Source organism: Aegilops tauschii, chromosome 2 (assembly GCF_002575655.3).
Source record: "Aegilops tauschii subsp. strangulata cultivar AL8/78 chromosome 2, Aet v6.0, whole genome shotgun sequence".
NCBI lineage: Eukaryota > Viridiplantae > Streptophyta > Magnoliopsida > Poales > Poaceae > Aegilops > Aegilops tauschii.
In genome coordinates this window covers 346,068,061-346,079,696 of record NC_053036.3, presented here as the reverse complement: position 1 = coordinate 346,079,696, position 11,636 = coordinate 346,068,061, and the positions used below count along the sequence as shown (strand labels likewise).

General features: G+C 44.1%; 1 protein-coding gene across 47 annotated transcripts; it reads right to left on the bottom strand.

The window, feature by feature from the left end:
• Window positions 1–1,006: 1,006 nt before the first annotated feature.
• LOC109745660 (uncharacterized) lies at window positions 1,007–5,898 on the bottom strand. Of its 47 annotated transcripts, XR_012202667.1 has the most exons (11): window positions 4,266–5,896; window positions 3,663–3,738; window positions 3,426–3,552; window positions 3,039–3,310; window positions 2,873–2,942; window positions 2,640–2,770; window positions 2,418–2,561; window positions 2,080–2,124; window positions 1,791–1,866; window positions 1,490–1,591; window positions 1,007–1,310 (listed from the first exon to the last, which is right to left on the bottom strand). XR_012202667.1 is itself a non-coding variant. In XM_073508561.1 (9 exons), the coding sequence occupies exons 5-9, from the start codon at window positions 2,650–2,652 to the stop codon at window positions 1,549–1,551; spliced, it is 321 nt and encodes a 106-aa protein (XP_073364662.1). In that variant the 5' UTR covers window positions 2,653–2,770; window positions 2,873–2,942; window positions 3,039–3,310; window positions 3,426–3,552; window positions 3,663–5,898; the 3' UTR covers window positions 1,007–1,548. The 47 variants fall into 47 exon arrangements, 1 of the variants encoding a protein (XP_073364662.1); XR_012202658.1 differs by having other exon boundaries at window positions 2,080–2,252; window positions 3,663–5,898; XR_012202665.1 differs by having other exon boundaries at window positions 1,007–1,315; window positions 3,663–5,898.
• Between the last annotated feature and the right edge of the window lie 5,738 nt (window positions 5,899–11,636).

Genomic DNA, 11,636 nt, shown 5'->3' with positions numbered 1-11,636 from the left:
TTTTCTGTCCGAAAAAAGAGTGCTCGTACTGATCTATGTATGTGTTTGTACTGAGGTATTTTTCAGAGTAATTTTGAATGGTTCCGAGAAAAGAGTACTTGCACTGATGTTCGTATGGGTTTGTACTGAGCATGTTTTCACATACTAGACTTCACTCTGTTTTTTGGGTATCATAGTCCCCGAACTTCTATGGTTTATATCGTTGAACTGAATGATATTTTTTCAAAAGGAAATAATTTCGTGTGTTTGTTTTTTTCAACTCAATTTTCTTGCAAGATGTTTTGGACTTCTCTTGTTTTGCGACTTGAACTTTTACCATTTGATTTTTCATTGGGTTTCATTTTGTTTGAGCTTTTTTCTCAAACTTATCTGGGACGTCGTGTTGAACTTACAACTTTTTTAATTATGAACTTGTTGTGTTTTTACAATGCCAATATGCAGGAGAGCAGGGCGAGGACAACGATAAAAGGAAACTGCGTGTGGTGATAGTGGAAGCACTACATGGCTGAGCCACAACAGTGGTTGATGGCAAGCCGACACGGCACGACATGCGGCGGAGATTCATGGGGACGGGTCGGCGGCGCACTGACATGACACTTGAGATGCGCCTGCTGGACTGACCTCCTTATCCCATCTGGACGGATCAATTGCAAAACTTGGACGTTTTCTTGGACGTCAACGTCACAGAATACCAAAACCTAACCATCTTTTATTTTTCAAAGTGATCATTGTTTTTAATTCGTACGGATCAATATTTTTGATTCAAACCATTTTTTTATTCTTGCATGCACATCAAGCTGTCATGTACTATACCTTCTTTGAAGTAGCAATCATCTCATCATATATAGAATCTTTTTCACACATATAATACATGTACATGAATAACATATACACAACACCGACTGCAAATTTTCATACATGAATGACATATACACCACACCGACTGCACATTTTCTTGATATTAGAAGCCTCTTCAGATTTAATGGTTTGTACTGGGCATAACAAATTAACCAAAAATTGAATTACGAAGGTCAAAGTTTTTGAATTACAGACCAAAAAACAAGCAAAGAAAGGATAGATAGAGGATTGACAGGGTCTAAGAGAGATCAATTGCAATACACTTTCACTCCATTTTTCACTCCGTAATAGCATGACTGAATAAGTAGTTCAAAACTGGAGCAGTTTTTCCTTTTAGTATCGTTGGGCACGAGCTCCTTGAGGAAGCTTGCGTGGTCAGTAGCACGTTGGTCCTGCAATTGTGTCAACATGGAGGAGCCGCCTCCAGGTCAGCCCGCAACAGGGTAACTTCTCTGCACTACAACAAATCAAAAGTAGTAAATGCACACATTTTGGACATACAAGCATAATGGAAATTTGCAGAAATAACATGGTGTATCCTGATACAAAGTACTGATGCTTTGGGAATTTTCAAACAGAGAAAAGAATTGCAGGCAGTTCAAGCGTCAAGAGCAGAAGAGCATGAGCTCACCGGGGAAGGAGGTAGATAGACGACAGTGGTTGGCCCAGCGCCCGGCTCACCGACAGGCTTCAGTTCAGGCTGGATTCATCAAAGATGTCAAGCTTATAAGCACTGCAAGAACAACCAAGATTGAGAGAATACACTGAGCACCATGTCTAATTCTCAAGTTAGTGGTTGGTCCAATAAAATTACGAGGTCAGTGCTTCCATAGAAGTAACGAGATGCAAGCTTAGTTCTTAGGTTACAAATTTGTAAATACTAGTACTGCTACCAGCATTTACAAATACTGGTGAACTTGAACTACGCACACCTACTCAACTGCTCCATGCCACCGTCCCATTGCTCATCAATACACTTGCCGCCTGCTCGTTGTCGTTGGACGTAACCTACACACACAATAGCCACCAATTAGCATGCACAAGTTCATGTACAGTAACATTACAAATTCGCAACGAAACATAAAAAGTTATGTACTTTGAAATAATTCATTTTACTTTCCAAATACTTCATTTGTTTCGAAATATGATCTTCTATATTTATTTCCTTAGAACTTATTATGATTTCCCTCCGAACTACAAAAACATGATTGGTTTACTTACCCACAAAATACTTGAAGTATGTCAAATGAAAAAACATCCCCAGGCCTGTAAGTGAGAAAACACATTACACTCATCGAGGTAGATATCATTCTGTGCATACCTTGCCAGAGACCACATAGGATTCCAAGTTTCTAGATGGACTTTAGCAAAGTGAAATGAGACCTTTTTCTAACCTGAGAACTACAGAAAATTAGCTTGATTTTTTTAACCACAGCAAATAAACTCTTAACTACTTCTAGCAAGTATAATTGAACTGATGTGTCCTTTTTCTAGTTACTGAATTGCTAACCACTCTAAATAAACTCTTAACTACTTATGGCAAGTTTTTTTGAACTGACCTTTCCCATGTTTTTTTGGTGTGTGTCTTTTCCCAAATCTTTTTCCGACGCTCTTCTCTGAACTTCTATATTTATTTTTCATGAACTTTCTAATCTGCGGCAACCATGGGAGTATACTATGTTGACATCCTTTCCGCTGATGATCTGAAACAGTAGGATATGATTAAGTAGCAGTTTGAAAAGGAACAAATTACAGTTGCTCGTGATTCATGGAATTAATACCTGGCATTGGCATTGGCTTTGACTGGTCGAATGGGAGCTCGGAGCCCTTGAGAACGTACTCTGTTCCTTGCGTGGGCAGCAGTAGATCATCCGCAGAAAGATTGTGCCACACGAATCCAGTCTTGTAGCTCCTGCATTGCATCGTTGCCTTGTGAATAAACACAATGTTTGTTCGATAACAGACGGGTCTCGAGATCGACCGTAGTTCGATTGATGGGTATGTATGTAGGTACCTCTTGCAGGACTAGGAATACTTGGCTGCCATTCCCTTCCCTCTCAGGGCGTCCAGCCGGTCAAACACATCTAAAGAAACAAATTGCAATCATTCATGGTAAGGAATCATCCTACAATAAACCACTAGCAGGAATAAAAATCAGGCTGCAGTTGCAGCTTACTAACCTCGCAGGTAGAGGCCTTGCGGGGAGGCGAGGGTCACCTCCATGAAGTGTGGGTGCTCCAGGTGGTGGTTGCGGCAAAGGTAGTACACCACCGCCGCCCTCGTCCCTGGCTCGTGCCTCCTGGTCGGTGGTGGCTCCGGCTCCACCCTGACAGCCTTGGTGCGCATCCTGGACGGGCTGGCGCGTCGCCTCGCCCTCCCCTCCATCGCGCTCCGTGGATCCTCCGACATATAAGGGTGTGTGTGTATGTACAGTCTGATCAACCTACACACACTGCAGACATTATCAGAAATAGCAGAGTTAGAGACCAAGCAAGCTGTGAATAAGGAAAGGCAGGTAAGAACAAGGAGGTAGAAATAGAATGGTGGCCGGAGAGCAAGGAACAAACCTTTTGCTGCTGCTGCTTGTGGATGGATTATAACTCACTGCCAGGTATTGTTGTGCTTCGTCTTCCCTAGCTAGCTCTGGGTTGAGAAGAGACGGAGCCCTTTTGTACATGAGGCCCTGGCTGCTCCCTGGTAGGAGGCGGGTCATGGGGTGTAGAATCGCCATGGCTAAAGTGTCAGAACATAAAAATTGCTTAAGTGTCAGAACAAACATGAATTATATAGGTTACAGATTTTGCCTTCTATAATCATGTGCTTCCTGGGCAATCCAAAAGCAGCACCAGCACAAGTTCAGTAGCTGCTCGCCGTGCACACCTGCTCGATGGGAATTTACACAAACTGTTTGGAATTAGAAATTGAACTTTAGTAAAATTAGAAACTAAACTGAAAAAGAATTAGAAATTGAAGGAAAATAAAATAAGAAACTGACTGAACTAAAAACAAGAATGAAATGCACTAAAATTGGAAATTAAACTGAATAAAAATTAAGATGTTGTGGATGTAAGAAGGGCTTCTCTTTTGCAGGTAGCTTTCGAACAAATATTGAACATTTTCTATACCAATAGTTATACTTCCTGGATAGTAATACATGAACTCCTCTAAATGGTAATACATGAACTTCTTGGTAAGCTAAAAGTTTGTACTCTGGACGGTAATACATGCCCTCTCGAGTTTGTACTGATGTGAATCCTTTCGAACTTGCGTGGCTTTACATCGTTGAACAGGTTTACTTACTAGGCAGTACATGAACTCCTCAGCCAATAATACATGAACTACTTGGAACATCAATTTTCATCAAGCACTTGAAAACACACAACACTACACAAAGAGAAGAACTGTACGATGAAATGTCAAAATAACTCCCACATCCATCATACTGGTTGTCGTTGTTGTCTTCCTGGACGGTTGAAAGTGCTCTTCCAGGTTTCTACTCTCCCAAAATTCCTAACCACTAAAAATCAATAGATTTACACACTGAAAGTAGAAATGCACGGATCAATCTCCTTCTCAAGATCAGTGATGAAGGATGAAATAAATATCATCCACCAAATGCCAAAGTAGAATAAACTAGAGCAAAAAAGAAAACGAGACCTCGGTTTTCCCGGGTTTCTGTGGTGAGCCACCTTGTTTTTTTGTTCTCTTGCTAATTTTATCTTCCTCTGAACTTTATGGTCTTTTTGAGTCTGAACTAATGTGGACATTTTTAGCAATAATACAGGCTATATTTCTTTAATGAGGACAAAGAAAGCTATCTACATTCCAGGAAGAACCACGTACTACATTTTTCTATGCCAGTGACATCTTTAGCATTGCATTCATTTATTCTTGGATCTACGAAACCGACTGAGAAATTGATCAAAAAAATTGGGAACTTTTTGGGAAGATCATCATTGTAGAACTGAGAAATGGAAGAACCAATCATTCAAGAAATTTTGGGTAGTTGCCCCTCACCTACATCAAATGCAAGTCAGAACCCAGAACTTCCCACTCAAAAACAGTCAGACTTGTCCTAGCCTTGCCTCACTTAACTTCACAGCAGATCACCTTTAGGCAGTAAAACAAACATGCGGCTCTTGTTAAGTATTCTTTCCAGTAAACTTTCCAGAGTGTCCTTTTTCTAAAATGTACTGTGTGGTGAACTTTTTCTTGGTGTAGTGTTCGAACTCCTATGGTAGTAATACATGAACTCCTTGAGGACACGAATTCTCGGATTAGCACCTAAAGTACAGATCACACACGAAAAATTCTCCAAGTATTGTAAGCTGTGACATTTAGCAAGCACAAGGTAGCTACAAATAAACAGTGAACACATCAAAACTAGTATTACAGTGCACTTAGACATTTGAGCAAACACATGACGTGCACTCAACAAGAATCCATGGAGTGCATGAACAGAGAGGGAGAAAAGGTGGGGCAGGGATGTGCGCGCCAGCTTCGGCAAGGGCCGTGCACGGGAGCCCATGGCGCGGACGGAGGGAGGCGCTGCTACGGTGAACGGCCTCGGGTGACGAGGTTGGACCGCTAGACGCAGCGGTGCAGGACCACCCAGAAGGAGGCGTCCGGTTCGCGGAAGGGAGGCAGGGAAGAAGACGGAGCTCAGGGGCGAGGCTGGATCCGGCTCACGGCTTCTCCGGCCGGTAGAATCCTGCGCGCGCGGCGGCGGGACAGGGGGTGGTGGCGCACGGCGGCGGGGCAGGAGGTGGATGCGCGTGGCGGCGGGGCAGGGGGTGGATGCACGCGGCGGCGGGGTATGGTGCGGCGGCGGGTCATGGGGTGGCAGTGCGCGGCGGCGGGGCGTGGTGCGATGGCGGGTCATGGGGTGGCGCTGCGCGGCGGCGGGGCATGGTGAGACGGCGGGTCATGGGGTGGCGGCGCGCGGCGGGGGGGCATGGTGCGACGGCGGGTCATGGTGCGGCGCGCTGGAGGGTATGGGATCGGGCGGGTTTCTCTGTTTTCTTTAAATCGTCGCATCGCGCTCTAGGGACGGGAGTAACAGAGTATTATTATGTTACTAGTAATAAAATAGTCCAGCCCTATCATATATATTTTTATTCTTATGACCTATATTTTTATTTTTTTTATACCAAATTTTACGTAGTGAATCAATAAGAATGTAACTATTTGAATTCCAAATATAATTTAATTATGAAGTGATTGTAAGATTACCTCCGGTGAAGAATAATTTATTCTGCACCCTGGGTGATGAATAGCATCACTATATATATATATATATATATATATATATATATATATATATATATATATATATATATATATATATCATCATTATTAGTACATCCTACACTGGTGAGTCAGGATGCACTTGATCTCATAAAGGTATTTATCCTTCAAACCAGATGAGTGCTTTAAACAAACAACAATACATAATATCCAACAAAAGAGAGTCATGCTACAGCAGCAGGATACATGGCTCGGTCTAGATATCAGTACGAATCAAGTTGTGCATATTTGTTGTTGGCATGAACCACATCGCCGCATGTCGGGTTTGCAAAAGCCATCCATCGCATGGAAGATTTATGTCTTTCACACACTGAAGATTATCTGGCAACAAGCTGTGTCGACGAATCTCTGGATATGGCGATTCATGAAACCCATGGTATGATGTGTAAATACAGTTCCCCCTGGCGAATGGAAGTTGCATAGCACGGTAATCATCGCCGGTGATATGATCAATGATTGTTTGGATGATCGGATAATTGAGCCCGAGGAACATGGAGTGGTTGCCGAGGCTGTAAACCCGCCTCCAGTTGAATACGCCTGGCCCAACGGAGCTGAGATCTTTCTCGAACACGAAGAAGCCATAGCCATCAATGTCACGTACGCTCCAGGCATTGTATTGCATGTGATTTGATGTAATGGTTTGGTCAATTTGGTACGTGCAAATGAGCATCATATGACCGCCGTCAGCTGAACGAGCGACAAACCACCACCCATCGGCTGGTATGATTCCAGGTCCTGGAATCATGAAGGCCAGTGCATTTGCGTCGGCTGCAACAATTCAAATTGGAGACCAAAAGGAAAAAATAAACAATCATGTTCAAAGTAAGTGTGGAATTTAGATTACTATAACAGTGACACATATCATAGACAGATAATTGCAATGTCGTGGTCATAATCATACCCAAGTAAAAAAAATAAGCCAATGGCTTTCATATTGTAGCAATATATCATGGTTCAAACATCATGCAACAATGAGATGAAAACAGATATGACAGGCCCTACTCATATTCTACCATAGCACTTACTACTGTTCTCATATCAACTCTAAGCAATAACATGTGTTGTTATAAAAATCCTGGAGAGTAACATATAGCAATCATGAGGTTATACTCATAATATCTATTCTAACAATCATTAGATGCGAATTGTTCTCATATCAATTCTAACAATAACATGTGTGGTCATAAAAATCTAGGAAATGAGAGGAACATATAACAATGATGTGGTTATAGACATACTATATATTCTAAATTTGTAACAATGAACAGGCAGTCGTATTCATAAGGTAAAGATGAGATGAGATAGAACAATTACACGACGATATATTCCACCAGTATAGGCAGCCAATCTATGCGTCAACCGCGTAAACGATGCCATCGTGCACTATAGCATCAGACAGAAATGTTGGCTGAAGAGGATTGACGATGAGCCATAACCATGTATGGCGACCGGATTCCAGATAGACTAATCCCATGTTGAACACGACAATGAGCTTGTAATCCATGTAGTCTTTTGATGGTGTGGGCACTTCGCGGATTACAACCTTCAGCAAACAGAGGTCGAGCCAAAAGCTCGACGCGTCTCGTGCGTAGTAGGCAGGAGTGTCCGGCGGGCCGCGAGGCTCGATGGCGGTGGTATCCAACAATGGAAGGGTGATCTCTCGCTGGGTGTAGATATCCACGAGACGCCACAGACTACCGGATTGGTGGATGAGAACGATCCAGTCGGCCTTCATGCCCGCCCAGTAGTGGCGGCACGTGAAGGACATGTGGACAGGTAGTGGTAGCATGTCGAGGGGCACCACGGCAACCTCCGTAGGATCGTCAAGTTGGTGTCTGGGCCACCTACGAGGATCGGGCATCAGCAAGCAGGGTGTCTTGAAAAGAGCCGGCCGGTTGCAGGCGAGTAGACGGTACAAAGACACCGAGCATGCGGACAGACGGACGGTGCTCAGCAGGTCCATACGATTACAGATCTGCTCCAAGAGAACATCGGGGAGGAAATTCCAATCGTGGCTCTGCGTGTCAGTCGGTTCTTCCATAGGTTTTTTAGGGAGCTGAGTGACTGGGGTTTTCGGTGCCTGCGAGCCAGCGGGGAAGTGGATTCGGGCGGGCGAGCGAAGAAAATGGCGTGTGTGGCCGAGCAGTGAGCGGGGGGATATGGTACGCGCGAGCTACCAAGGAAGATGGCGCGGGCGGGTGAGTAGTGAGCGGGGGGGGGGGGGGGGGATGGTGTGCGGCTGACGATAGGGAAGAGAGGAGGAAGAAGAGTGAAAGACGGGAAAGAAAGTGCATTAAATCTCAATTCTACTGGTACTACTACGAGGATATACCGTCCTTCGGAGTGTAAATAGTTACGCCGATGACATGTGGGTCTACCTCAAGAGGGTCCATATGTCAGTTAATGGAGGAGAGAGGTGCGTAGTCGTATTTGCGGAAGCGTGCTCCATTGGCAAACATGATGGCAGTACTGGGTAAGGCTAATTTAGTAACACCAACACGTTGGTTCAGCTTATTAATTAAGTGTCCCATCTTCTTGAGCGTGTATTGTCACTTCACTGTGAAGACTAGTTGAATAGTTCTCTCTGACCGAGATGGGGAATAATGGATCGCGAAGACTTCTTATCTACAGTATCCCTATGCCTGTACGCTCAGGCCCCTCCCAATGCTCCGCCTTGTACAGGTGCTAAGGCTGCCATGTAGGCAAAAAGTCTGATGTGGCAAGGTAATTAAGAGGAGAGATATAAGTGTGGTGACCCCAGTACTAAGCGCGAGAACCTAAAAAAAAGACTTAAATGGAAGAATCCCACCAATGCAGGAAGAACTTTAGTTACAAAATCATTAAATAAAGGATGCTTAGCACCAACAAGTTAAGCACCTATGCATTGGGAGCTTTAGTTGCTAAAGTTTTTAATGTGCTTAGCACCCCATGTAAGCACCGATGCATTGGAAGTAGCCTCATCCTGTCCAATAAGATGAAACATTGGCCAAGGCACCTGGCACCAATAACGTAGGAGTACTAGTACTACCTCCTTTTCGGTTTATAGGGCGCCAATAATGTAGGAGTACTAGTACTACCTCCTTTCCGGTTTATAGGGCTCAATTCAAAAATCTCATCAACCAAGGTAGATGATGAGTGGTGGAATAATTTTTGTAGTTTGCAAAAACACTCAATTAATGCACTCATTTTCCTCAAAAAAATATGTTTACCAATGCATTAATTTTGTGTCAAACTTTGACCATCTACTCCCTCCATCCAGGTGAATAAGTCATCTTTGGTTGTGCACCATGACCAAGGAGGGAAAAACAAGAGAACTTAATGTTTATTTGTTACTCCCTCCGTTCCTAAATATAGTCTTTTTAGACATTCAAATGGAATACAACATACGGATGTATGTAGACATATTTTAGAGTGTAGATTCACTCATTTTGCTCCGTACATAGTCACTTGTTGAAATCTCTAGAAAGACAAATACTCCGTATTTGGGAACATAGGGAGGCTTTTACTCCGTATTTGAGAACAGAGGGAGTATCACCATATGGAGGGAACACAGGAAGCTTGAAATATGAACATGTCAATGGGAGGGAGTAAAAGCCTCATGCATGCATGCATGCAACATGCAACACTCACACGTACACATGGATGCACGCAACACTCACGCACCCATGCGACACACAACACACGACGCAACACACACGCTCACGCTCAAGTGCTCAACCTACTCCCTACGTCCATGAAAGACTGTACATTTAGAGATTTACACATTGACCAGGGCATAATTAACGCCCAAAAGTAGCAGACTTATTGTGCATGCGACCATTGAGAGAAGAAGATTAAATGAAGGTTGTTGCATGCTGCAATTAAGGATAGACATGTAGCTTATAGCTAGAGCACAAGTTGGTGCATTAGTCAATCAATATCGATTTAGATTAAAGGCTAAATGCATTGGAAGTGTAGATGTACACTCTTTGTTTTTTAGCCGATGTACACTCTTTGTTGGAAGACCGAGGGAGTACACACTCACATACACAGCCAGGATGGTTCGCGCGCAAGGGTTGGACTCCTGTCGTGCCTGCGTAAAGTTTTGTTTAACTGTTTTCTTTGCTCTGCCAACTGACAGGTGGGACCTAGAAACCAGGTGACAATTTAACCAGTCAACAAAGTGCCACGTCGACTATGTGGCCGGTCAGTAGGGTGCAATTCGGTGCTCTACGATGAGCTAGTGATCGTATAATCACCGCAAAACTATATATAGTGACCGTAAAGAGCGTATTGTTACATACGTTGACCGCCAGTGTATTTTTCTCGTTTCAAATTAATCCATATTAACCGGAAAGGACGCAGTATGGACTAGTACTAGTACTGCTTTGATGTGTCCCCTCAACTCGCCGAACGAGGAGAAGCTTGCTTACTACGCCTGTCCCTCGCCCATGCGCGCGGTGGCTCGCAGGACGAGGAGAGGGTTTTGACTACAGCGCCCTCTCCCTCTCCCTCTCGCTCGCCCTTGCCCTCGCGGTGGACGTGCAACAGTTCAATCGGTGTCAGATTGCCAGAAGCATATTGTACTGTAGTATCATCATTGTTGGACCTTCCCAAGAGGCGAAGAGCTAAGTGCAAGGTTCACACGAGTATGAACTGTTGAACCTCCTGAAGAGGCAAAGAGCCAAGCGCAAGGTTTTATAGGAGTTGTCATCCTAGTAGGAGTATGCTACAACTATTGTGAATGATGCTAATGTATGATGCCGCCACGTCACCTATATCCAAAGCTGTGCCACCTTTTTTTCTCAAAGAGCATGTTGGAGCCCGTGCAACAACCACACAAGTTGCACGTACACATAACACATTTACTAATAATAAATTCTAAAGGACAAATGTCAGTATGCCACACAAGTTCATCTCCAATTCATGTGATAAATTTGTGCATGACTAGTCTACATATATTCACAGTGCTACCGTTCACAATTTACCATACCCCACTTACACGTTATAGATGGGCTACATGTCCTCCTCCAGGTTCCAGTCCCAGGTGTTCTTCATGGATGGCACGATCCATAGCGGTGGGCAACGGGAATCATTGTTGCAGCTTTCTAGTCCGGTTCCACACGATGGAGACTCATCCAAGCTGAAGCGGCATAAATCAGGAATAGCGTGTCCCAGCATGTCATTCATCCGGTGGTGCGCACTGAAGACACAACCATGCTTCATGATCGGCAGGCCTTTGGTGTCGTGCATGGAAGGTGGCATCCGCTTCACAAAGGGGTAGCTGTCCCCAATGAAAAGCAAGTACTCTCCAAGAGTGTTCCACGGCACCCACGTAGCATCACGGGGGTCGAACTCGGCGCCGTTCATCTGGTACACGCGGCATCTCAGATCTGGACACATGGTGATGTACACAGTCAAGGTCCATGCATAATAATGTTGTGCTCAAATATGGCGGTCAGTAATACTGTGCAGGAAATAGTACTACTCCG